The sequence below is a fragment of the Orcinus orca genome, chromosome 10 (assembly GCF_937001465.1).
Source record: "Orcinus orca chromosome 10, mOrcOrc1.1, whole genome shotgun sequence".
Taxonomy (NCBI): Eukaryota; Metazoa; Chordata; class Mammalia; order Artiodactyla; family Delphinidae; genus Orcinus; species Orcinus orca.
The window spans coordinates 83,974,244-83,999,071 of NC_064568.1; the positions used below are offsets into that span (position 1 = coordinate 83,974,244).

At 42.9% G+C, this 24,828-nt stretch overlaps 1 protein-coding gene and 4 non-coding genes across 5 annotated transcripts; 4 read left to right on the forward strand and 1 right to left on the reverse strand.

Moving 5' to 3' along the window:
• Positions 1-3,141: 3,141 nt before the first annotated feature.
• LOC101286782 (glutathione peroxidase 6) lies at positions 3,142-10,141 on the forward strand. Its single transcript, XM_004286849.2, has 3 exons — positions 3,142-3,420; positions 5,234-5,387; positions 10,020-10,141. The coding sequence occupies exons 1-3, from the start codon at positions 3,223-3,225 to the stop codon at positions 10,139-10,141; spliced, it is 474 nt and encodes a 157-aa protein (XP_004286897.3). The 5' UTR covers positions 3,142-3,222.
• A 4,743-nt stretch (positions 10,142-14,884) lies between these two features.
• On the forward strand, positions 14,885-14,958 carry TRNAT-CGU (transfer RNA threonine (anticodon CGU)). The gene has a single exon. It is a non-coding gene; the product is annotated as a tRNA-Thr (tRNA).
• Positions 14,959-17,466: 2,508 nt separating this feature from the next.
• On the reverse strand, positions 17,467-17,539 carry TRNAM-CAU (transfer RNA methionine (anticodon CAU)). Its single transcript has one exon. It is a non-coding gene; the product is annotated as a tRNA-Met (tRNA).
• A 1,839-nt stretch (positions 17,540-19,378) lies between these two features.
• On the forward strand, positions 19,379-19,460 carry TRNAL-AAG (transfer RNA leucine (anticodon AAG)). Its single transcript has one exon. It is a non-coding gene; the product is annotated as a tRNA-Leu (tRNA).
• Positions 19,461-22,380: 2,920 nt separating this feature from the next.
• TRNAT-UGU (transfer RNA threonine (anticodon UGU)) lies at positions 22,381-22,454 on the forward strand. The gene has a single exon. It is a non-coding gene; the product is annotated as a tRNA-Thr (tRNA).
• Positions 22,455-24,828: the final 2,374 nt, after the last annotated feature.

Below are 24,828 nucleotides of genomic sequence, written 5' to 3' on the forward strand. Positions count from 1 at the left end.
TAATTGTATCCCATCATTTTGAACAAAAACATGCAATTAATGTGTCAAAAAATCTTTCAGGAATGATCCCAAAGTACTGGCCAGATTTTACCTAAAATGTCAAGAATCAATACCTAGATAGGTGGATTTTGAGTGATGAAGACAGTCCAATCTGCCAGAAACATAACATTTATGGAGGGAAGGGTACACCTGAAAATTTAACTAATGTCAAATCAGGAAAGATGAGTGCCCCATGGGAGAATTTCAGATTGAAAGTGTAAGAATTAGGGAGGAATCAAAGTATTTTAAATATGAGCGATGTCAACGAAACTGACCTTTAGAAAAGTCATAGAATAGAAGCAAAGTGTGGAGGAAGAGAGACTGGAGAAGATCTGGGAAGTATGGGAAGTAGGAAATTTCCCCCTATCCCTCTTGAGTTATTGTGGCTGGACTCATAATAAAATCAACACAAGACAGATTAACAGGAGAAAAAGAAACAAATTTTAATTTGTGTGCATGGAGGTCTTATAGAAATGGGTCCCCAGAAGTGGTCAAAGCAGGCAGCTTTTATACTTTCTAGACAAAGACCAATAAATATGTGAGGACTTGACAAGACAAAGAAACTTAGGCTTTGGGTGCTTAATTAGTGAAAAATGTAAACAGAGTTTGGGCTTGGGGTAGTAAATTGAAGAAGTAACAGGGTTTGTTTATACAGGCTTCTCTGCCCAAATTCCCTTTCTCTGGTGATAAGCATGTCCTGATGCCTCGAGATGCAGGGAATGTACCTTTCACATGGGAGATTTATTTCCTGCTTTCAGGGAGACAGAGAGGAGGGTCAAAGTGTCTCTCTTGCGTCAATCATTTCTTAAGTAACTAATTCAAAATAATCAACATGCCATTAAGGCATATAAATATATATATATTTTAAACAACAGCAATTTATTTTTGGCTGCGTTGGGTCTTTGTTGCTGCGTGCGGGCTTTCTCTGGTTGCAGCGAGCAGGGGCTACTCTTCATTGTGGAGCGCAGCCTTCTCATTGCGGTGGCTTCTCTCATTGCGGAGCGCGGGCTCTAGGCGCCCGGGCTGCAGTAGTTGTGGCATGTGGGCTCAGTAGTTGTAGCTCGCGGGCCCTAGAGCGCAGGCTCAGCAGTTGTGGCGCAGGGGTTTTGTTGCTCTGCGGCGTGTGGGATCTTCCCTGACCAGGGCTCGAACCCGTCTGCCCTGCATTGGCAGGCGGATTCTTAACCACTGCACCACCAGGAAAGTCTGCCATTAAGGCGTATTTTGGGGTGGCCCGCCCTGGCCTCAACGGAAGTGAAGAGACAAACTAAGGGGTGAAAGCAAAGCTCCTGGAAGGAGCTAATAGGGATGTGAACTATGGCTCCGGAGGAGGAGTGAAGGGGAATTGTAGCCCTGAAATACCTTCAGGGGGATCAGGGACATGAGATGTCTGCCCCTTTCCTCCTGCTCAGTGTGTGCTCTGTACCTTCAATTCTCATCACTGGAGGCCAGGACCCAGGGTGCTCAAAAACTTAGGAATATTGGAATAGGAACGTGGGAAGTTGGGCTTTTAGACTATTTAACTTACTGATAAGGTCTATTCAGAAGTGTCTCCTCACCACTCAAGGGCTAGTTATTGCAAGATGAGCAAAAGTAAATCGCCTCAGACATTGAAGATTTAGTCACAACTGATGATCCATGTGGAACCAGAGCAAGGGTTCTATGGTAAGAATCAGGAATTTGCTTTCACCTCACCATTACTAACCTGTGACCTTTGAGATGTCCCTTCTGTCTGTGGGCTTCAGTTTTCTGATGCATAAAGATGAACATGTGGATAATAAATAGACTTCCAGTTGCTTACATGTTTCAGGCCCTGGGCTGAGTTCTTTTCCATCCTCAAAGCAGCCCTAGGAGGTAGACACTATTATTACCCTGATTTTACAGATAAGAAAACTAAGGTACAGAGACATTAGCTTTTTCTGAGATAAGGAGCTAGTCAATACCCTTATCATGGGTATTGAACTCAATGGTTGCTATAGCTTCACAGTCTAAGGTTCAGCCATTTTTAAAAATGAGAATGGCAAGAGGCCAAGGAGCTTGGGAATGTGTGTAGGTCTGTGCCAAAAGAGGGACGCCTTCTGCATGACTGCTCTAAATGCCTAGAGGACCTGCTTGGCGGGATCAGATATCAGCCGTCAGGCCATAGATTATAGGCCTTTGAGAAGAAATCTGAGATAACAGAAAGCTTATCTTCCAACAGAGTTCATGAGAATTCAACCCCATCCAGACTTAAGTTTCAGGAGCAGAGAAAGGCTTTTGTGCAAACCTGGAAGAGACAGGCGGATGGAGGGGACTGGATGTCAAGGGGCTTAGAAATGAAAAGGAAGAAGTTATCACTTCAATAAACAAGGGAGTTTAGTAAAGCTGAGCTGGCAGTGAAAAGCCGGAAGGGAGCAGATGGGAGGGAGGAGAGGTGGGAGAAACAACTCTGACTCTTCACCCATTCAAATACTTTGCAACAACTTTCAGATTGTTACCTTATTAGGACCTCACAGTAAATAGTTTTATGGAGTAAGTGGGGTAGAGATGATTACAATAATTTACAGAGAATGAAGCTCAGTCGAGCCCAAGGCAGTTCCCTAATGCACAGTTTAGATCTTTCTCCTGGATAACTTCCCCCTGTGAATGTGTATCCATCATCTGTGTTACTCCTGCATTAACAAGCCCTTCTCCAGGGGACAGATCTCAGGGCAAAGGGTCTGAGACATGCAGGTCCCCACATCTGGACTTCATAATTAGAAAATACAGTGTGCTGTTGACTAAGTGATGAAAGTCTGAGGGGACAGTACAAAGGATTAATAGTCATCTGGACGATGCTTCTCAAACTTTAGCTTGTGTGTAAATTACATGAGGATCTTAATTTTTAAAAGCAGATTCTGATTCAGTGGTGGTGGCTTTACTTCCTGGATGCAGAGCCAGCACCTAGGAACTGCCTGGAGAAGGTAAAGACAGTACTTCAAGTTCCAAAGAGGGAAGCCTCCGCCTTCACCTGCCAGAGCACGGGGTGCCAGAACACCAGCGGGTGGCCTGACCCGGAGGCACTGGGTGCTCTGAGCCTTCAGGGCTTGCAGGAGTGGGCGGAGGAGTGAGGGGGAGGGGAGGGGGAGGGGAAAGTTGGAGAGAGGGAAGAAGAAAGGGGAGGGAGAGCGGGGTGGCAGGGAAGGGGCGGTTGCCCATGTGCTAATGCTGCTCTGCGATTGGAGGGCGCATCTTCAAACTGGTCCCTGCCAGGGGCTCAAAAGGAGCCGAGATCCCTGGGGACCTGAGGCTCGCCTACAACTCCTAGTTCCAGCCATGATCCCGCAGTTCTGGGCCTACTGTCTTTTCTCACTGTTCCTGGTCGGCTTCGCTCAGCCGACCCCGAAGCAGCAACAGATGAAGGTGAGTGTCCCGCAGGGAATTTAGTCAATTTAGTGATGACTAAATTGGCCGCCAAGGATGCAAGGAGTTCTCCCTTCTCCCCCTCTACGAAGGACGAGATCCATCTTGCCAGCCCTTCCAAACTGACATCTGCCACTGCCACTGCCGTCCTGTGAGGCAGAGGCTCTCCTAAACTCTCTTTACGTGGATCGTCTCCCCTGAGCCTGCTGGGTCACCGGGCCGAAAGTGGGCCAAGGACGCAGGCTGCTCTCGCTGCGTTCCTCTTTGCCACTCCCCCTGGTGGCCGCTTGATACCCCAGAGCCCGTCCCCTCCACTCTGGTCTGGAACCTCAGGCACTATTGCGGGTCCGGGAAAGGGGACATGACGTAGCAACTGGATTAGAGGGAAGCTGAACTGGTTGCTCTTGGGGAGGGTGAAACCTCGGGGCAGGTGGAAAAGAAGTTGGTGCTGAAATGTGCCCTAAGGAGTTTTAGGGTTGGGAGAGGGGTTTTTTCTTTTTCAGGGAATAATAAAACACAAAAGGCCCAGAGAGTTGCTGGCCAATTTTAATTTCAGGGGAGGTGATGTGGCATCCTGGAAACAAAGCTTGGATCACAGGGTGATATCCATGTGTGAAACAAACTGCTGGAAGCTGTTGAGCCCAGAGCTAAGGCAGCATGAAGACAAGGAAAATGGAGGCACACAAATGACAGCTCACAGGATGATTTCCACTTTTTTAAAAAAAATTGTACTAGAAAGAAAGGCAAATGCTAGAAACTCTTCAGCAGAGAGCTGAGGTAGCATGAACGCAAAAGAGAATGCAGGCACATAGATGACAACCCTTTCTTGGTGGCTTTCTTAGGCTAATACTCTCAAATATTTGGATTAATGTCTGTGCACAGATGTGTATGGATGTATGGAACACAGGGAACGTGCCTGCCCTACGTCAGCCTCCTTCTCTCCAAGGATAGTGAAGGGGAAGCTATGCCTGGTATCCTAGTGACAGAACTAACAGGCTTAGAAAATGATAAAAGAGTTTTCTGCCCCACTCTCCCCACAGGAGCTGACCCACAAGCAATTTCTTCACTGCATGGGGCAGACATTTATGTACATAGAATTTTAGAGTAATTGAAACTCACTTAAATTACTCTAAAATTCTATGCCTTTTCTCCACATCTCCAGGAGTCCCTCTCCTCAGATAACAGCATTTTAGTTTTTTGCTCCAGGTCCTGTTCGCTCTTTCCCTTGGCATGCTTGTGCGTAGGAAGTCTCTTTCCTTTGCTTCCTGTTTCACATAGAGATAAGAAGAAAGGGGTGTCGAGGATGAATTCTGTAGGTACCAGTGAGCTCCCACCAACAAAACTCTGGAAAGTGCCTTCAGTGGGATCCAGAGGAGGAAAAAGTTATTTGCTGGGCTCTGGGGGAAGGAAATTACAATGTAAGAATATATAGATGAGAAATTTATGTAAAACATATTTCTGTTATGAGAAACTCTACCAAAATCTGTTAAGAATATTTGCGAAGGGGTGGCATGACTGGAATGTGGTGTTAGGCTGTGGAGGAGAGTGCAGGTAAATTGTAGATCGGAGAATGGAGGCAAATTGTGTTCCTATTCCAGGAATGGGAAGAGGATTATAAAGTGCTTGTCCCACCGTTAAAAAAAAAAGATTGTAAGTTAGAAGATATAAGTTCTACCTGTGGCATTAGCCATAACTAAAAATATCACTTTGAAAATTCTCTTCAGTTCTTAGAGTTTAAAAAAAGTCCACAGATATTGGGGATTATCGTTTGTCTTATCATTGCATCATTATGGTTATTTGTGTCACATTCCAGATGGATTGCTATAAGGGGGTGACAGGCACCATCTGTGAGTATGGAGCCCTCACCCTCAATGGCGAGGAGTATATCCAGTTCAAGCAGTATGCGGGCAAGCACGTCCTCTTTGTCAATGTGGCCACCTATTGAGGCTTGGCAGCTCAGTATCCTGGTAAGAATTCACGTTTCACCTCTCTTGGAACTAGCTTTGTCAGATGACCATATTCTAAGTCCAGAAGGTTTTGCTACTTTGTTATTAGGAGGAAGCAGGGGGATGCGGGGGGGATAGCTGATCATCATGTGACTCTATTCCCCTAAATCCTGCCACTGCTCTCTGCTCCTTAGAGTGCCAGGAGAATGACCTCCAGATGTGAGAATGAAGATTCTCCCAAAGATTTAGTCAAAGACCACCAGGAACATATCTGTAGTTGAGTTTGTTGCTCGATGTTCTGAGGGAAGACATATACTGTAGACAACCATGGGGCTCTCAGTAAGAAGATGTTAGAACGGACTTGAGGACTTGAGGATCTCGGCTTGTGTTAGGTGATTTGGGGGAAGCCAATGACTGGGTATCTTAATAAATCATATCTACAGAGTAGGAGGAATAAAGCAAGGGTAAAGAAACAGCAATCACTTAGATTGGTAAGAATAGGATGATGCTTGGTCATTTTTGTGATCTGGATAATGTTCATGTATTGTGTGGTTAAAATATGATTAAGGGGCTTCCCTGGTTGCGCAGTGGCTAAGAATCTGCCTGCTAATGCAGGGGACACGGGTTGGAGCCCTGGTCTGGGAAGATCCCACATGCTGTGGAGCATCTAAGCCCGTGTGCCACAACTACTGAGCCTGCACTCTAGAGCCCATGAGCCACGACTATGGAGCCCACGTGCCTAGAGCCCGTGCTCTGCAACAAGAGAAACCACTACAATGAGAAGCCCGCACACCGCAACGAAGAGTAGCCTCCGCTCGCCACAACTAGAGAAAGCCTGTGCGTAGCAACAAAAACCCAACGCAGCCAAAAAAGAAAAACAAAAACCCAAACATGATTATGGAGTGGTCCTTGTTTTTGCCTTGATTCATCATGGTCACTTGTACGATATTGATCTTCTGTGAAACTGTTTATGTTCAACAGGAGAACACCAAACCCTAGCTGTGACTCCCAGGCCAGAATCTAGCTTTCAGGGGCTGATTTTATCTTTCTCACTGGTGACTTCTGGTAACAGGAAAGACGATTGATCTTTGATATTTTGGAAAACACCGTTGGGTTCCGCAGGCACCTCCAGATGGCAGAGAAGAGGAAATGTAGTTTACTATCTACATAGTATTTAACTGGAGTGAGAGCTATTTGGGAAAATGCTTCATCTCTCCAAACTTGGCTCAACCTTTGGTGGCTGAGGTGGATTTTCCATTTTATTTGTGCACTCATGGGAAAGAGTTTGGAATTCCTGCTGATCCAGAAAAGGTTAAAGTTTTAGATGGATTATACTAGAGATAGATGCAGTTTTTGACATGCCAAGAACTTTATTTTCAGCTTTTTTTAAAAGTTCAAGATAAATTCGAAAGATTAATTATACCAGTGCCACCAAAAAATGGATCAAAATAATACATGACAGAATTTTAAGAAATTTTTTCACATATTGACATCAGTATCTAGTCAACTGATCAAAAATATAAAGTCCTATCAATTTGTCTTGATGGCGCTCCAATAATAAGAAATCCAACAATTTTCTCCTTTTTAAACACCACTTAAATTTAGGCATATTGCAATCTCACTTCTAAGATATATGGTTCACCAAATTTTTAAAAATTAATTAATTTATTTTGGCTGCGCCAGGTCTTAGTTGCGGCACGCGGAATCTTCATTGCAGCATTCGGACCCTTAGTTGCAGCAGGTGGGCTCCTTAGTTGTGGCATGCTTGCGGGATCTATTTCCCCGACCAGGGATCGAACGTGGGGCCCCCTGCAATGGAAGCACAGCATCTTATCCACTGGACTACCAGGGAAGTCCCAGTTCACCAAATTTTGATATTTGAAAATTAACATTCAGCGGTGCTACAGTTTGAATATTCGTGTCCCCCCACAATTCATATATTGAAACTAATGCCCAGTGTGATGGCAATAGGAAGTGGGGCTTTTGGGAGGTACTTAGGTCATGAGGGTAAAACCATCACGAATGGGCTTAATGCTCTTACAAAAGATACCCTACAGGGCTCCCCAGTTCCTTCCACCATGTGAGGACACAGGAAGAAGTTGGCAGTCTGCACCCTGGAGGAGGGTCTTGTTCAGAACCCTACCGTACTGGCACCGTGATCTTGGACTTCCAAGTTCCAGAACTGTGAGAAATAAATTTCTCATTTATTTATTTACAAGCCACCCAGTCTGATATTTTGTTTTAGCAGCCTGAATGGACTAAGACAGTGGGGACTGCTTGATTCAGGCAAAAATTATATTAAAATACCCCCTCCACCAAAGCACAACAAAAACCAAATGATTCACATTTACCAAAAGAAGCTAAAGACCTTTTCAATTTAATGTTGAAATTGTGCATAAAAAGATACTCTCAAATTACAGATTTTGAAAAGATCAAGACACTTAAAAGAATTTGGGAGTCACATTATATTTATTATTTTATGTACAATCAACTCTAGGGAAAACCTGAAAAGCTAAATACTACTTTTTTAATTTTTATAAAAATCTCAGGATCTAATTATAAGAGGCTAAACAACAGTTTAGTATCATTTAGCAAGTGGGGATTTTCCTCCCTTCAAAAAGTTAAGCTTGAAAAATATGGTAAGCTTAAAAAGTTGTGAGGTGTAAACAGAAGTTCCATGGAATGTAAATCTGCTTTTATATCTGTTTTAGTTTAAACTTGTTGAATAGGTAATACAGTCACAAGATTCAAAATTTAAAAGGTACAAAAGGGCTTTACAGTGAAATCTTCCACAGTCCCTTCCCTTTGGGCAACGAGTGTTATCAGTTTGTGGTGTACATTTCCATAAATCTTTTTTTTAATATTTATTTCATTATTTATTTATTTATTTGGTTGTGCCAGGCCTTAGTTGCAGCAGGCAGCCTCCTTAGTTGAGACACATGGGCTCCTTAGTTGCAGCATGTGAACTCTTAGTTGCAGCAGGCATGTGGGATCTAGTTCCCTGACCAGGGATCAAACCTGAGCCCCCCTACATTGGGAGCTCTGAGTCTTAACCACTGCACCACCAGGGAAGTCCCTGCATAAATCTTTAGTGCATATGCAAGAACTCAGTTTCTCTGTCTCTTCTCTCTCTTTCTCTCTCTCTTTCTCACACACACACACACACAAATGATTCTGCGCAGTGCATTTTAACATAATAAAATATCTTTGACATTATTCCGTGTCACCACATGATGAGTTTCCTCATTCATTTTAAGATATAGTTTTCCAGGGAATTACCTGGTAGTCCAGTGGTTAGGACTTTGTGCTTCCATTGCAGGGGGCACAGGTTCCATCCCTGGATGGGGAATTAAGATCCCACATTCCATGTGATGCAGCCAAAAAATGAGCAAGACCAAAAAAAGAAAAAAAAAGGATATAGTTTTCCATTGTATTGCTGTGCTATAATTTATTAAACTAGTTCATGAGAATTATAAAGAGCATCTCATTCAAATTTTACTCCAGATGAACCAAAGTTTGCTAAGTATTTCCGCAACAGGAAGGAAATATTCTTTTTTTTTTTTTTTTTTTGCGGCACGCGGGCATCTCACTGTTGTGGCCTCCCCCGTTGCGGAGCACAGGCTCCGGACGTGCAGGCTCAGCAGCCATGGCTCGCAGGTCCACCCGCTCCGCGGCATGTGGGATCTTCCCGGACCAGGGCACGAACCCGTGTCCCCTGCATCGACAGGCAGACTCTCAACCACTGCGCCACCAGGGAAGCTCAAGAAGGAAATATTCTTGATGGTTAAAGATAAAAGGGATAGTAACTGAATAAATATATAAAGAGAAGAAAGCACTTCCTTTTAAGAAGAGGTCCTTGGGGGAGATGACAGCAGATAGAGCTGAGTCTGAATAGGACTGGCTGGTGCTGGTCATGGAATCAGTAAATCTGAACTGAAAATGGCTAAAGTTGGAAATAATGGTACAAGTCCAGACAGAGAGTTGGAAAGCTTCCTGGCAGTGGTAAAGAGCAGTTTGGAGTTTGTAGCCTAGAATCCCAGTGAGTGTTCCAGGGAAATGACATCAGTTATGTCACTGGAACTGACAAAAAGGTAGAGAATGCTTTGGAGCTAAGCTTAGCATCTCACTGATTCCCTCAACAACTCCCAGGTTAGAGCACCAAAGAGTGCTCCTGGGAAGGTGACTGGAGTGTCAGGTTGTGTCATCATGGGGCATAGTGAGAGGAAGGGGGTAGCATGTCCATTTTGTTTGCCTTTCCTTAAAACATTTTTGATCAATCAATCAATCCATCAACTAAGGAAGGCAATGGCATTTAAATCTGACTTCTCTTCAGAATCAAGCAGAACCCTGCCTCCCCCCAACATGCACACACAGAGTACTAACCAATCTGTGCTTTTAAAGGAGGGCTCCTATTGGATGATGAAGAGCCATTTATGGGAGCTATTGCACAAGAAAAATGGCAGCTATCGGGATGCGCTTCTGGATACCTATGTTCTAGCTTTTTGCTCTGTTTCCTCAATGTCTGTAATCTTGAACCTTCCCCTTCATAGTCCTCAGCTTACTCATGTGATAAGTGGATAAATCAGTGGTCTTTTACTGCTCAAGGTAGGGCTGCTGGCCGGGCTATCCATGCAGTTCACTCTCTACTTACAGAACTGAATGCACTACAGGAGGAGCTGAAGCCTTTTGGTGTAGTTGTGTTGGGCTTTCCCTGCAACCAATTTGGAAAACAAGAACCAGCAAAAAACTCAGAGATCCTTTTGGGGCTCAAGTAAGTGCCTGCTTGGGACCCTGCAAGACCCTGTCAGGATTTTCCTTCCACATTCTACCTAGAGGCTTCTTATTCTGGAGACTTCTGGGGTGACTGACAGATTAATGGGTTCAAGAACATCATTATGATGCTTTGAATTCAGTCTTGCCCTACTGGCAGTGCTCAATAATTCTCTCTACCTTTCAGTACTTTAATGGTAAGACTACAGGAAATCTATTGGAAAAGCAGCACAGGAAAAAGGAGAAGATACAGGAAATAGAAATGAATCAAGAATCCTAACCTTCCAATTTTCTTTTTTAAAAATTTTTATTGGAGCATAGTTGATTTAAAATGTTGTGTTAGTTGCTGCTGTACAGCAAAGTGAATCAATTATACATATACATATATCCACTCTTTTTAGATTCTTTTCCTATATAGGTCATTACAGAGTACTGAGTAGAGTTCCCTGTGCTATACAGTAGCTCCTTATTACTTATCTATTTTATATATAGTAGTGTGTATATGTCAATCCCAATCCCCCTATTTATCCCCTCCCAGTTACCATGAGATTGCTTTCTACATCTACATTTTAGTGTCCCCTGAATTGGCAGGCGGATTCTTAACCACTGCGCCACCAGGGAAACCCCGCAGTTTTTTTTTGTTTTTTTTTAAATCTTTACAGTGGCTATCATGGTGATCATCATCATCATTACTGGCACTACTATTGCTGCAAATTTTTTCCTCGAACCAGAGGTTGCCACAATTTATCATTTAAATTAGATAGACTTGAGCTAATTGAATCTAAGACTAGTGTTGTTGCATAAATCTACTACCCCAACAAACCACCTAGTAGGCATCTAAAATCACTAAGGCTCCGCTAATCACAAAACCTTTGAGGAGAGCCCCTGGACAGGACAGGGATGTTCTAAAGTTCAGAGAACCAGTACTCAGACCTTCTCTAATCATCCTACTCCCAGTTTGTTAAGCAGCCCATCCCTGGAAGTAAGGCCCCAATACTGTCTCCCCCATGACAGTTATTGCATAGATGTAGTATCTTCCCTGTAGACTGCATGGACACTGGTGGTTGTTGGACTTTGAGAGTGCCCGTGTTAGTTCTGGAAGCTGGATTCCCCAAATCTGATAAAGAGTAGCCAAAGCCCCTCCCATAGCCAGCACATTGAATCTTGCTCTGTGGTCTTGTGAATACTCTTTGACTTGGCTTCGGGTCTCAGAAAACAGAAGCTGTGACTAGCAGTCAGGTACACATAATTTACTGAGAGAGTGGTCTCAGAAGAGGAAATCAGTGAAGCAGAATAGGGCAGGGTAAAGACAGAAGTAAGGATGCAATTTCTGATGGAATTTAGCTTCAGGTAAATTGCACTATAATTATTTCCATCTTGAAGGAAGAGAGATGGCCTTTTGTAACTCATGTCTGTCAATCTCTAGCTATGGGCTCACCCTCGAGCCCCAGGGGCATAACCGATGTGAGACAGCTCCCTTTGGCTGAAGGAAATTCTCTGAAGAATATAGCAGCTGAAGGTAATACTCTGAAAAAGGGGCAGCTATGGGCCATTAGGAGCCAACACTCAGAGCAGGTAGGGATGGATGGACAATCCTTCAAGCACATCTGAATCAGGCCATGGAGACCATCTACTACCCTGCATGAACAACTCATTATTCGGAGCAATCCCCAGTAGAGGCCCTCACTCAGTCAACATTTTCTCTTTCTTGCCTTCTATCTCTAGGGAATTGATTCTCAAAGCATGGTCCCCTGACCAGCAGCCAACAGCATCCCTTGAGAACTTGTTAGAAATGCAGTTTTTTAGATCACTTTCAGACTTACTGAATCATAAATGAGGGTTGGGGAGGGTGGGGATGCCAGGGTGTGGGTGGGAACAGCAATCTGTGGTTTAAAAAGCCTTCCAGGTGATACTAGTACAGGCTAAAATTTGAAGACCACTGCTCTAGGGAATGGAGAAGCAACAGAAGGTATTGAAATTTTGACAAAGGATGAATGAGGAAAATCTCTCTAGTATTCCATGTGGCTACCATGTCTTCTGCATGACCACGGCTACAGTGCCTCCCCCGCTCAGCCATTAGGTGTTCCTAGGACCCCAGGGCTGACATGGACAATTCAGCCCCTTGGTTTTCTGCTTCCTCAGTCTCTGACCCTTGTGGTTTCCACCTGGGTCCAAACTCAAGGTGTATTATCTGACAGACTTCCTTTTTGACCAAACTTTAGTCAGGCTTCTCTGAGCCCTCTTCCCTACTAGTCCTCTACCTTGGCCTGTCTTTAGCAAAAATCCTGTTCTTTATGTTTCCCTGTGGAATCACTCCAAGATATTAGAAGTGATTAAGGTGCACAAGAGTGTGTTTGATACTCTCATTGAGTAAAAAGTGGGTTAATGCTATATGCATGCACTTGTCCTTGGAAGGAAACACAAAAATGAGTATGTGCGTCTGTAAGGCTGTAAGGCTCCCTCTCTGGGAGGTGGAGATGAGGTGGGAGACTGGGAAGCAGGGAGCGGGGGCATGGTGGTGAGGGGTAAGGAGGGTCTGTTTGATACTTTTTCAGGTTTGGGACTTGCCAAAATGTTACATATACAACATAAAATCTTTTTACAGAAAGAAAAGTCTATCCTTTTGGACTACAAGTCTTGACCAAAGATCTGAAAAATGAGGGGAATATGGGGAAAGTTTTTTTTTTTAACTGAACCTTAATTTATTATGGTAAAGACAAAGTTCTTCCCTGAACACGTCTCTGCCAAATTATCAACTCCCAAAAAAGCGACTGGAAGGGCTCTCTCCCCTTTATGGAAAGGTCTGTAGAAAAATGATTGGCAGGGGTGAGATTTGAATCTCTGTATCCCAAGAGACTAGCGCCCTCCCCCAACGCTTTGGATCGCTTAGGCAATTTACCTCTATGTACATGGGGAAAAAAAGCAAATTACTTTACAGCTATTTCTAATGCTCAGAAGACATATAAGGAAAGTAAATTCAGTGTGAACTTTGTGTATATTACCTTCTCCACTCCCTTTCAACAGACACTCGTCGGGAACTTCACGTCCTTCAAGCAGGCAAAATTAGAGTTAAAATTGTATGCTCAGACTATTCCTAGATTCCCACGCACCAGATATCAGGTGCTCCATCCTCCCTGATTCTCTGCGCTGTAATGAATCTTCCCAGCTACCGAGAAAGAGCAAAATTCGGTTTCGGGTGGTCGCCCCTCTGTCCGTCCAACCCGGACCCAGCACCCCCGAGTTTCGCCTCTGGTGCGGTCTCTCATGAGAACGAGGAGGTAGACAGACTAAATCCATTAGAGTCTAGAAAAATCAACCATTGAGAAAACGTTTGAAAATCACCATGGCCGACCTGGCTTTGGAACTGTGACGACCCTGAGATGAGTCTCAGATTTGCCGGCTGAGTTTAGGCGTCAGCGGAGAGAAGTTATATTTCTTGTCCGCAACTGGAAAGCAGACGAACTCCCCTCCCCACTCCCTGCCCCCGCATCCCTAACCACCTGGACTTCGAGCCCCGACCTTTTAATAAAGACCCTGTTGTAAAAGACTATGGAAAGAAACATCTGTGCGATAGACTCACATTTTTGCTGAATATGTTTTTATGGCCTGAATTCCCAAAGTTCAGGGCTGGGATGCGTGATGCGCGTCTTCGTACTCACCCGGGTCCTGCGGGTTCTGACCCTGCGAACGCAGTCTGGACTGGTCCTCGGGTCTCCCCTCTCCCGTCCCGGCCTCCCTGCCCGCATCACCTCAGTGATCCCAGTTCCCGCCTGTCCTGGGGCGGGGCGGGAACTGGGACTCATCCCGACTCCCACGGCCCTTCCCCCACCCACGCGGGGCCTTCTGGGGGCGCGCAGCCGCGAAGTGGTCCAGAGCCCTCCAGCTTTGCTCTCTGCTCGTCCCCGAGGGGATGCGACTGGGAGGTGCGGGGAAGGTGGGTCACCGTGGGGTGCAGGGACCGAGTTAGAGGGGAGAAGGCGTTACCTCTTCTACGAACTGATTTTCAGAAGTACCTGAATGTGAAAACCTAGTCCTAGAGGAACAGAGGAGGACAAAAATTGGGGGGAACTGAAGTAAACAGCCTTTTTCCTGGTTGGATTTTTTCAGATGCTCACCAAATTTCCTGAGGCGGAAGCTGCAGAGGTTCCTGGCTCCCTGTCCGCACTCCCACCTCCACACCCCTCCTGAGAGGCTCCAGGTGGAAGGTTGTTACAACAGATCTTGACCGTGCTCTTGAGAATGACAGCACGGGATTTGGAGGGAAACTAAACGGGCTGACACCTGTAGTTGAAGGAAGATGGCCTTAACGCCCAGCCTCCTCGGCTCCACCCGAGAGATGCACGTTCCTCCTCTCACCAATCCGGCACCTTCAGGTACCTCAAATGAGTTACTTTGTCACATATGGCCAGTTATTTCATGCAAATCCTTGAAGGTTTTTTAAAAATTACATATAGTTTTTAAAAGGCATATTTCCTTGTAAAAATCTTTACCACTTATTTCCTAGCCTCGACTTTCTGTAACGCTTTTCCTTGGGATAACAGAAAAATCCTTTGTCTAACGCTACACCTGCCTATTACTTTTCCTTTCGTATTTTTCTGTCTCTAGCGCGTTCTGAGGAAGTGAAGCATCTCTCTGGAGTTGGCATATTTTCTAAAGGCAACAGATTAACACTAGACAGTGTAAAGTCATTTTTTTCACCCAATCGAAGTAAAATGGGGTAGATTCGGCTGTCCCCTCACCTTTCAGGTGGCTCTATGGCTTAGTTGGTTAAAGCGCCTGTCTCGTAAACAGGAGATCCTGGGTTCGACTCCCAGTAGGGCCTTGCGTTTTACCCGGAAGTCAACTCTTCCTGAAAATTTATTTTATATTGGCGAGTTAATTGTGTCTTCCTACTAATCCCCCACAAATTCTCACCAAACTTACAGCGCTAGAACTCAATCAGATACATTACAAGTTATTCGACTGCAATTTGCTCAGATTCCTTACTTCTGAAGAGAAGTAGATCCTTAGGGAGATGACAATTCAAATGCAAACCACCTCCAAAGAATACTGCATGTGACTTTACCTCAATCACTTTTCAAATAGGTTTTGCATTGAACTGTGGTAAAGTGTTTCTGAGCGCCTACAATGTGTTACAGTTTAAAGTACCCAAACAGGAAGATACGTATAATCTCTCTAGAGTCTAACAATCTCCAGCTCTAAAATTGATTTCATTAAGTAAGATAAATTAATGAACAATGAATCCACTACTAGCTATAAAGGAAAATTAGGATGTTTGCAGGGGCATGCTTGCCATTTTGAACAGTATATTCCCATGTTACTTCTCTTAAGGAAAACACTAGAATACTTCAGGAATGATGATCAACTGGAAGGAAAAATGTCCTAAACACAAACATTCTATAGCTAGGACAAAGTTGCTGTGAGAAAAGAGCAAGTTGGACAATTCTGCCAGATATCTAAAGCAATTGAGTTTCAGCCCTAAAGATTTATGGAACTTCTGTGTCTTTTTGTCTCCCATTCATTCATCAATTAATTCAACAGCGTAAACTGCTGGTCTTTTATGTACCAGGCGTATTTCTGTCTTTCTTCTTCTTTCTTTCTTTCCTTTTATTTTCAGTTACATTTTTTTCCCCATGTTATGGGAACTTTTAAGATCTACTCTCTTATCAACTTTTAAATATGCAATTCAGTATCATTAACTATAGTCACCAACCTGTGCATTACAACTTCAGGACTTATTTATCTCATAAGTGGAAGTTTGTACCTTTAACCACCTTCACTCATTTTGCCCGCCACCCCCAATCCCTGCCTCTGGTAACCACCCCAGGCATATTTCTAAGGGCAGGAAATACAGCAGCGAACAAAGCTAACAAAAAGCACTACTCTTACGTATCTTACATTCTGGTGGGGGGGTGACACGGAAAATAAAGAAATGAGTGTGTAAAATAAGTAAGCATATAAGATACTGATGAAGTCTGCAGAGAAAAATAAATCAATGAAAGAATATGGGGAGAGTATAGGGTGGAGGTATAGTAACCAAAGAGTGTCATCTGTCCTTTGGTAAAATCACTGGCAAATGTTAAAAAATTATTTTTTAACTTTTTAATGAGAAATAGTTACCAAGTGGCTACTATTATTACTCTAAGAACCATGAGTAGCAATATTGAATAATCAGAAAACTGACTCCCAACAATGCCTGGATCTCACCTCCATTCATTTTGATCAGGGCTTTATTGAACTAGTTCACACTGCCTGTATTCAAACCTCAGCTGCTCCACTTACTAGCTAAGGGACCTCTGGCAACTTGCTTTATCTCAATGGTCATCACTGTGCTCCTGTGTGAAATGGAAATAGGACTACCTAATAGAGTTAATGGGAGGACTTGAGGAGTAAATACACATAAAATATTTTAGAAGGATATCTAGCACATAAATAAGCAATCAATAAAGTAAAAATTGTGCCCAGAATTGATTATACACGGAGCCTCACTCATTCCAAATTTAGGTGATGATATTTGCAACTTTTGAACTGACGAAATTTAGATGTGTTGATGCTGAAAATGAGTTAAGACTTGGGGGGAACTTGGAATGGGGTTAATATTTTTCCATGTGGGATGGGTGTGAATCTTTGGGGACCAGCAGGTAGACTAAGATGTCCTTTTCCTAATCTCTAAAACTTGTGAATATGCTATCTTGCAAGGCAAAAGGGATGTGATTAAGTTAAGAATCTCAAGATAGGGAGATTATCTTGGATATTTGGATTGGTTCAATGTAATCATAAGGTCCTTATAAGAGGGTGGTAGGAGGGTCAGAGTAAGAGAAGGAGATGAGACAACAGAAGCAGAGGTCAGAGTGATATGAACATGAGCCAGGGAATAGGGGCATCATCTACAAGCTGGAAAAAAGCCATGATTTCTCTCCAGGGCCTCTAGAAAGAAGGCAGCTCTGCCACACCTTGATTTTAGCCCCTTAAGGCCCATTTCAGACTTCTGACCTCCAGAACTGATAAATAATAAATTTTGCTATTTTAAGGTGGTAAGTTTTTGCTAATTTTCTAGGGCAGCAAATAGTTAATACAGATTTACGGTATGGGTGTGCACTGTAGTCAACGTATTGAAAAACTGTCTTGCTGCCAAAGGAAACTGGTACCAAAGAAACCTGCTGAATTTCTTGAAGGACTACAGCCCCATGTATAATCACATCAGATTGACTGACTGGGAGTTAGTCCTAGTACCTACATTTCACACCACAGAGCTCGATTAGTGGGATAATTTTGTTTACTACCCTGTTTCTTTCTCAAACGAGAGTCTGTAGGAGTGACAAAACTCTTTTGCCTTCTCTGAGGCTCGAACTCAGGACCTTCAGATTATGAGACTGACGCGCTGCCTACTGCGCTAAGAAGGCACTGGCTTGTCTTATTTTCATTAGAACTATCGATTCTCTTTCATGTTTATACGAACTTTCTAGGAAGTTATATTTTTTGAATAGAGTGAAAAATAAGAGTATGTGCTAGGGCATATGTTTACCATTGCTCCAAGTATGTCACAATGATTGACCAAAAGTATTTCAGGATTTTATCCTTGATTAAATATGCCACATGGTGAATTTTTTTTTCCATTATGCCTTAAACACCACTTACTGCTGGGGGACATTAGACTTCATTAGATTTCACACTGCCCCACTTCACAACATGTGTAGAAAGTGACATACAGAAACGAGAGGCCTGAGCTGGGTCCACAGGCGTGAAGATTTCCAGACTGCAACAATGAAGGACACACAAAAATGTTTAGCTCTGCTGAGGGCGAAGCTGCTGTCTCCTTATCTAGCTCTGGAACTTCCTTGCCTGCCAATGTTCCTCTTACAATCGATGTCTTTGATCACGACCATGACCATGACCTGAAGGCCCTTCTCTTCTGGCTAGAAGTCCAGAATAATGTAAACAGAGGCGAGATAAGGTGGAAGAGATGAGATGAGATGATTGAGAATGGAGAAAGAATATACTGGATTTCAATCCGGCAAAGTAGAAACGGTCCCAAAATGGAAACTGTAGGACTGAAGTGTAAATCTTGTATGTGCCATCTATTAAGTTAGGAAAAATAATTCACTTGGTTTTCTTGGGAGTATGTCAATTTTAAAAACTTCATTATCTGTAAAATGGGATAATATTTCACAGTATTATTTAAAAGACTGAACACTTGACACACACAAAAAAGTTGTTCAATGAATACTAGTAAGTGATACAAATGATGATAGCAAGCTGTATTAAGTGCTTATTATGGGCGAGGTACTCTTTTAAGCAATTTATATGTATCTTACATTTATTGACCATCTGTCTATCTATCTATCTATCTATCTACCTACCTACCTATCTATCTACCTATCTATCACTTTAGGCAAGTCTTATTATTGTCTCCAGTTTACGTATGAGAAAAGTAAGACCCAATAAGTTTAAGTGACTTGCCAGTGGGCTTGTGGCTATGCAGTCGATGTGAAACAGTGGCACTAGGGCTCACTTAAACGGTGCAGCATATAATGGATCAGGCCGGTCAGCGAGAGGGTGAGCCGGGAAAAAAGACCAAGGGACTCGCCCAGTTCGCGTTGGTGGGGTTGGAGCAGGTAAAACGCGTCCTCTCTGGGCCTGGAGAGGATAAGACGCCCCGCACCAAAAGCAAACTAATTCCCTCCCTGAACTTTGTAAATTAAGACCATGATCACATTCAGCAAAAAGTAGGTCTGCTTGCGCAGTTGTTTCCTTCAATAAGAAATCACACACAGACATACAAACCCTGACTCAAGTTCCGAGTGAGTGGGAAGGGAAGCTTCCTTTTTCTAGATGAGGACATTAAAAGTAACTGCCCGCTGCTGACCCCCAAACGCAGTTGACAAATTGGAGACTCCTGATCTCTGCGTCCTCAGAGTTCCGGTGCTGCATCAGCGGTGGTGATTTCTAATCATTTTTTGTAACTACCGATTTTCTTCGTTTGAAGGATATTATGCATTGACTGCTTCTCCCTTTACTTTCGAGTATCACAAACATAGCATAGGAGGCAAAAATGTGTCTCCCGAAGTAGGAATCTATTTGCAGATTTTATTGGTAGTGGGATGACAGTTGTCTGGGGCGGGGCGGGGTGTGTGTGTGCGGTGGTGGTGGTGGCAAATGCTCTAGAAAAAAAAATAACATGCAAGAGAACAGACTTGTGTCTTTTAAAGTGTTAAGGAGAGCTTTAAAGTGTTTGTTCGTGTGGTAGCGTGGCCGAGCGGTCTAAGGCGCTGGATTAAGGCTCCAGTCTCTTCGGGGGCGTGGGTTCGAATCCCACCGCTGCCAGCCTTGTTATCAAACCTGCTTCTTTGAAGAAATTGCTTGAGGTTAGGAAAACGTTTTCTTCCAACTTCAGGGGTAATTAAGGGAAAAACAAAAAAAGTCTGACTGCCAATTGTTTGTATCAAAGAACACGATTTAGTATCTAAGGAATTCTTTTGAATGTTTTTTAAATGTTCGTAAAGAAATAAGTAAAACTTCCACATGGTTCAAAATTACTAAAATAGATATACAGTGAAAGTCTACCCTCATCCCACTTCATTTCCCCCCAGCACTGGTTTCTGGTTCCTCACGCAAACATGTCAGAGCCTGGAGTTACCTTAAAGGTATACTTTTTGCATGCAAGCCAGGAGAAGTCTATTATTTTCCTCACATTTTGCACTTTTCAGACCTATTCTACTGCATCTTGCCTTTATTACTTCTCGTATTTTGCCGTGGTTTTCATATCAACATAGAAAGAGCTTCTTTTCTTTTGTCTCAAAAGTATTCCATGTTATGGATATATCTTAAATTTAACCAGCCACATTTAACAATATAAACAATGTTGAAATAAATAATATCTGCATTTCATAAGGGTGTGTACTAGAGAACTTTCTAAAAGTGCAATTGCTAAATCAAATCATATGTGTGATGGTAATTTCAGTGGTTCCTGTCTTAGTCTTCCCTAAATGTTACTAATTTATCCTCTTATAGAGCCAAGGAAGGGCCTGTTTCCTTGACACCCTGGCCAGCACAGAGCATTCCTGTGACAATGAGAATTAACGGCCATTTAGTTCTTACTAAGCCCCAGATATTGTTATAGTTCTTCACATTGTCATATTATATTCTCAGTAATATATAAGAAAGTTCATATTATTATTCCCATTTTACAGAGAAATAAACTGAAGTTATAACCAGTTAATCTCTTGCTTGTGGGTGGAGGAATCAATATGTTAATACTGTAGGGTAGACTAAAAAATGGTCTTCCAAAAGATATCTCCATCCTAATTCCTGGAAGCTGTAAATATTACCTTATACGGCCAAAAAAAAAAAAACCCACCAAAAAACAAAAGGTGGAGTCTTTGCAGAAGAGATTAAGTTAAGAATCTCAAAATGGGGACTTTATCCTTCATTATCCAGGTGGAGCTTAAATGCCATTGCAAGTGTCCTAGAGAGGCATAGGGTGAGTACAGAGACAGAACAGGAGAAGACAATGTGAATACAGAGGCAAAGATAGGAGTAATGCAACTACAAAGCAAGGAAGGCTGGCTGCCACCAGAAGCTGGAAGAGGCAAGGACAGATTCTCCCCTACGGCCTCAACAGGGAGTATGACCCTGTCAACACCTTGATTTCTGCCCAGTGATACTGACTTTTTGGACTTCTGGCCTCTAGAACTGTGGGAAAATAAATTTCTGTTGTTTTAAGCCACTGAGCTCTGGTAATTTGTTACAGAAGCCACAGGAAACTCATACAATGTCTTCAAGTGCTAATAGGCAACACTACCACAAACAATTTTTGTTTGTTTGTTTACCAGTCTGTTAGGTAGAAAATATTATTTCATTGTAGTTCTGTAGTTTGGATGTCTCTGAGAAACTCACGAATTGGAAAGAGGAAAGGACTGGATTAGGAGAGTTTCCCACACCCTTAGGTTCTTGCCCTCGGTGAAAGAACTCTTCTCACCTAAACTAATTCCCCGAAGTGTGAATTTTCCGTTAGCTTTTAAGGAAGAACTTGTTTACTGGGGTTCCACTTGCCGACCTGAGGGGGCTGGGATGTGGCGGTGGGATTTGAACCCATGTTTCTAAAGAAATTAGAGACTTAATGCTGCATCCTAGAAGGCTCCCACACTACCTCCAAACGTTTTAATCAAACGTTTTCCTCATTTCCAAAAAATATTAAGAAAGTTCTGTGCTTTCTTTGTACAAAATAGGAGCTTCGATTCCTACCCCTGGGAATATCAGAGGCGCATCTGCGAGCGTCCCCTGCTTTATCCTACCACGATCCCCCCAGTCAGCTCTCCGTAAAGGCTTCTGGGCGTTCAGGTGGCCCGCAGTCGCGATCAGGGGACCGCCCTCAGACCTAGCTCTCTGCTCGTCCCCGCGGGGGATGCGACAGGGGGGGAAAGAACGAGTCATCGCGGGGTGAAGGAACCGGATTAGAAGGAAGAAGGTGTCGCCCTCTTTGCGAGCTGACGACCTATTGCACTGGAAATCAGGCGCTTGGTGGGCAGGGAGTGGTCAACGGGTGGTTCTCTGGAACCGTAAGGCTCTTCACCTAAGGAGGATTGTACCTGGATCCAGGGAACACCTTGTGGCCAGCAGGGGACCATTCCGCCTATCCCCGTCCCCCACTCCAAGGGGCTCTACCCCTGTGGTTTTCTGATCGGAGTCTTTACAGCGACCTTGACATTGGTGTTTTGGGATTTTGAGAGCTATGTGACTGACTGTGTAGCTGAACTCTACACTCCCAGCCCCCTCTTCTCCGCTCCTGATTCTTCCCCTCCAAGTCACTGCTTGCTAAGTGCAAGTGACGTGTAGGGACACTAGGTGCCCTAGCCCGGCTGTCTAAGAGTCTTCTAGTGGAGTTCCATTTTTAGAGTTCCTCACTTAGTTTATTGGAATGAAGAATCTTAGTTACAGAAGACGAGGTGCAGTAACAGCAAATTTTGCTTTTAGAAGACTTTATCCTAATTGGAAAAAGTGAGTAGCCTCGACTTTTACTGATGGTTATATCCTTCGACTAATTGAAGTGCTATTGGTCCCAACATTCAAGCTGCACAAACTTTTCCCGCTTGTATTAGCTCTGCAGCGCATCTAAGTAAGCAAAACGTCTTCTTGGAGTTTGTCTCTTTTCTCACAATAAGCAGCACTGAATCACAAAAACTATGTCAGGAATATTTAATCTCACAGTAAGGACAGATCTAGAACAAAGTCAGGCTCATGTGTGGGCTCCATGGCTTAGTTGGTTAAAGCACCTGTCTTGTAAACAGGCGATCCTGGGTTCGAGTCCCAGTGGGGCCTTGGCTTTTGCCCTCTCCCTAGGAAGACAAATTCTTCAGTAAACCCTCATTACTACTAATTCTCCACCGTACTCAGTATTACTGTGAATTCTGATCCACTCATTCAAAAGCAGCTGTGACTACAAAAATTCTCACTCCTAAGGAAAAGGTGGTGGGTCTCTTTATGGAAACAGAAAGAAAATGACCTTCTGTTTTTCATCTTTGCTGAAGTTCCCTGTCCTCTATTTTTTAATTGGGGGAGGGGGCAACAAAACTGTACCAACTCTTAATGCTTTTTTCTGAATTCCCATGTAATTTATTAGTGATTCTAGGAAACTCAGCATTATGTTATCTCTTTTATATATGATTTTCCAAATATTACTAAATTATAACAACAGTAATTTACATTTGCTTATACGCCCTCAGTCTTCAAGGAAGGGCTTTAGTCCCAAAGGGAATACATATATTGGGCCCACTAAAAACTGAACTTTAATTCTGCAATTTAAAAAATGGAATTATCCTATAATGCAATGATTCCCAAGCTTAGTAGACATTTAAATCACCTAGGGAACTAGTTAAAACACAGTTTCTTGGGACTCATCCCCAGAGGTTTTAATTCTATTTTGGTGAAAGGCCCAGAAATGTGTGTTTTTAACAAGCACTCCAAGTGATTTTGAAGCAAGTGAATCACATTTGCAAAACTCCTGCTTAAAATATTACACACAAAGCAGAACTGAAAGTGAGGTCCAGCTATGCTATTAGCACGTTTGTACTAATTCATGAACATCTACTTACCCTCTTTATCATCTAGTTAGCATTATTGGAAGTCTACTACATTCCAAGAGTTTCCAGACATGCTGTCATTTAATCAGCCCAACAATCCTGTCAAATATGTGTTATGATCAGCTCTTTGAAGATGAGGAAATAGGTTCAATAATATTCACAGTAACAGAGTAAGTGACAAAGTTCAATTTCAAACTCAGGTCTGTCTGATTCTGGAATCCATGCTTTTCTCATTATATCTGTCTTCTATTTGATTAGAGTCAAGAATGAAGTTTTTGGCCGCAGAGCTAAATAAAATTAAGCAACTTAGACTGATCTCAAACCTTAGTCCTAAGGGTTAGGGATCCTGAGATAACTGTCTGTTTTCTGCTAGAAGATAATCAGCCCAGTGAACAGCTGCTTAACTCGTTTAACTTAGGGAGGAGGAAAATATAAAATAAAACCTCAGAAATCTATGTAGGAGGTTCTCCACAAAAAAATGAGCAGGCCATATAACTAACAAGCTGAAATAATCTTCTTCATCTCCTAGGCTCTGTTTGGTTGGTTGGTTGTGGTTTTTTGTTTTGTTTTGTTTTTTTTGCCTTGGACATGCTGTCTTCATGCCCTGATTCTTTAGATTTAAACACAGTGTATTAGCTAGGGCTGCCATAAAATATCACAGACTGGGTGGCTGAAATAACAGAAGTTTATTTTCTCATAGTTCTGGAACTAGAAGTCCAAAATCAAGGTGCCATCAGACTTGGTTTCTGGTGAGACCTCTCTTCGTGCCTTGTAGAAGGCCCCCTCTGACTGTGTCCTCACATGGCTTTCCTCTGTACGTGCAAGGGAAGAATGGGAGTGAGAGCGAGGGCAGAAGGTAGCTCTGGTGTCTCTTCCTCTTCTTATAAGGACACCAGTCTTATTGGATTAGGGCCCCACCCTTATGACCTCATTTAACCATAAATTACCTCCTTAAAGGCCCTGTCTCAAAATGTAGTCACATTAGGGGTTAGGGCTTCCAAATATGAATTTTGGGAGAACACATCCAGTCTATAACAAGTAGGAAGAGGGAGGACTGTATGGCCTAGCTCTGAGTAACAACTCAGTCATGACAGCATCTAATAACTTTGGAAGTTCAGCCTGAAAAGGGAGTTTTTGGATGTGAAGTAAGTGTTGAGATAAAAGTTTTGTCAGACATTTTGTATCAGGTAATAAGATTTAAATGTAAAAATATGTAATATTTATGTAAAAACAGAAAATACTGTTATAAAATATTTAAAGTAAAACCATAAAATATTACACAAAATGTAGGTAATATTTATAACATCTTGAGGTGGAGAAGGCCATTCTCAACATGGCACCAAATGTACAAACTATTTTTTTTAAAAGAGTGAACGATTTCATGAATAAAAATAATTTTTATTGTAAAATTAACATCCCCCCCAAATTAAAATACAAAGTATTAAAAAGGAGGAAAAAAAGCATTGTCAGACAATTAGGCGAGGATTTGTCCTTTAAAGTACTTATTCAGTTGCTTCTTTAGTTCTACCTTGTTCTGAGGAGTGACCTGCTCTGAGATGGTCTTCATGTGATGGAGATGTGGATATTATACCTGCATTCATAAGAAATAAAAG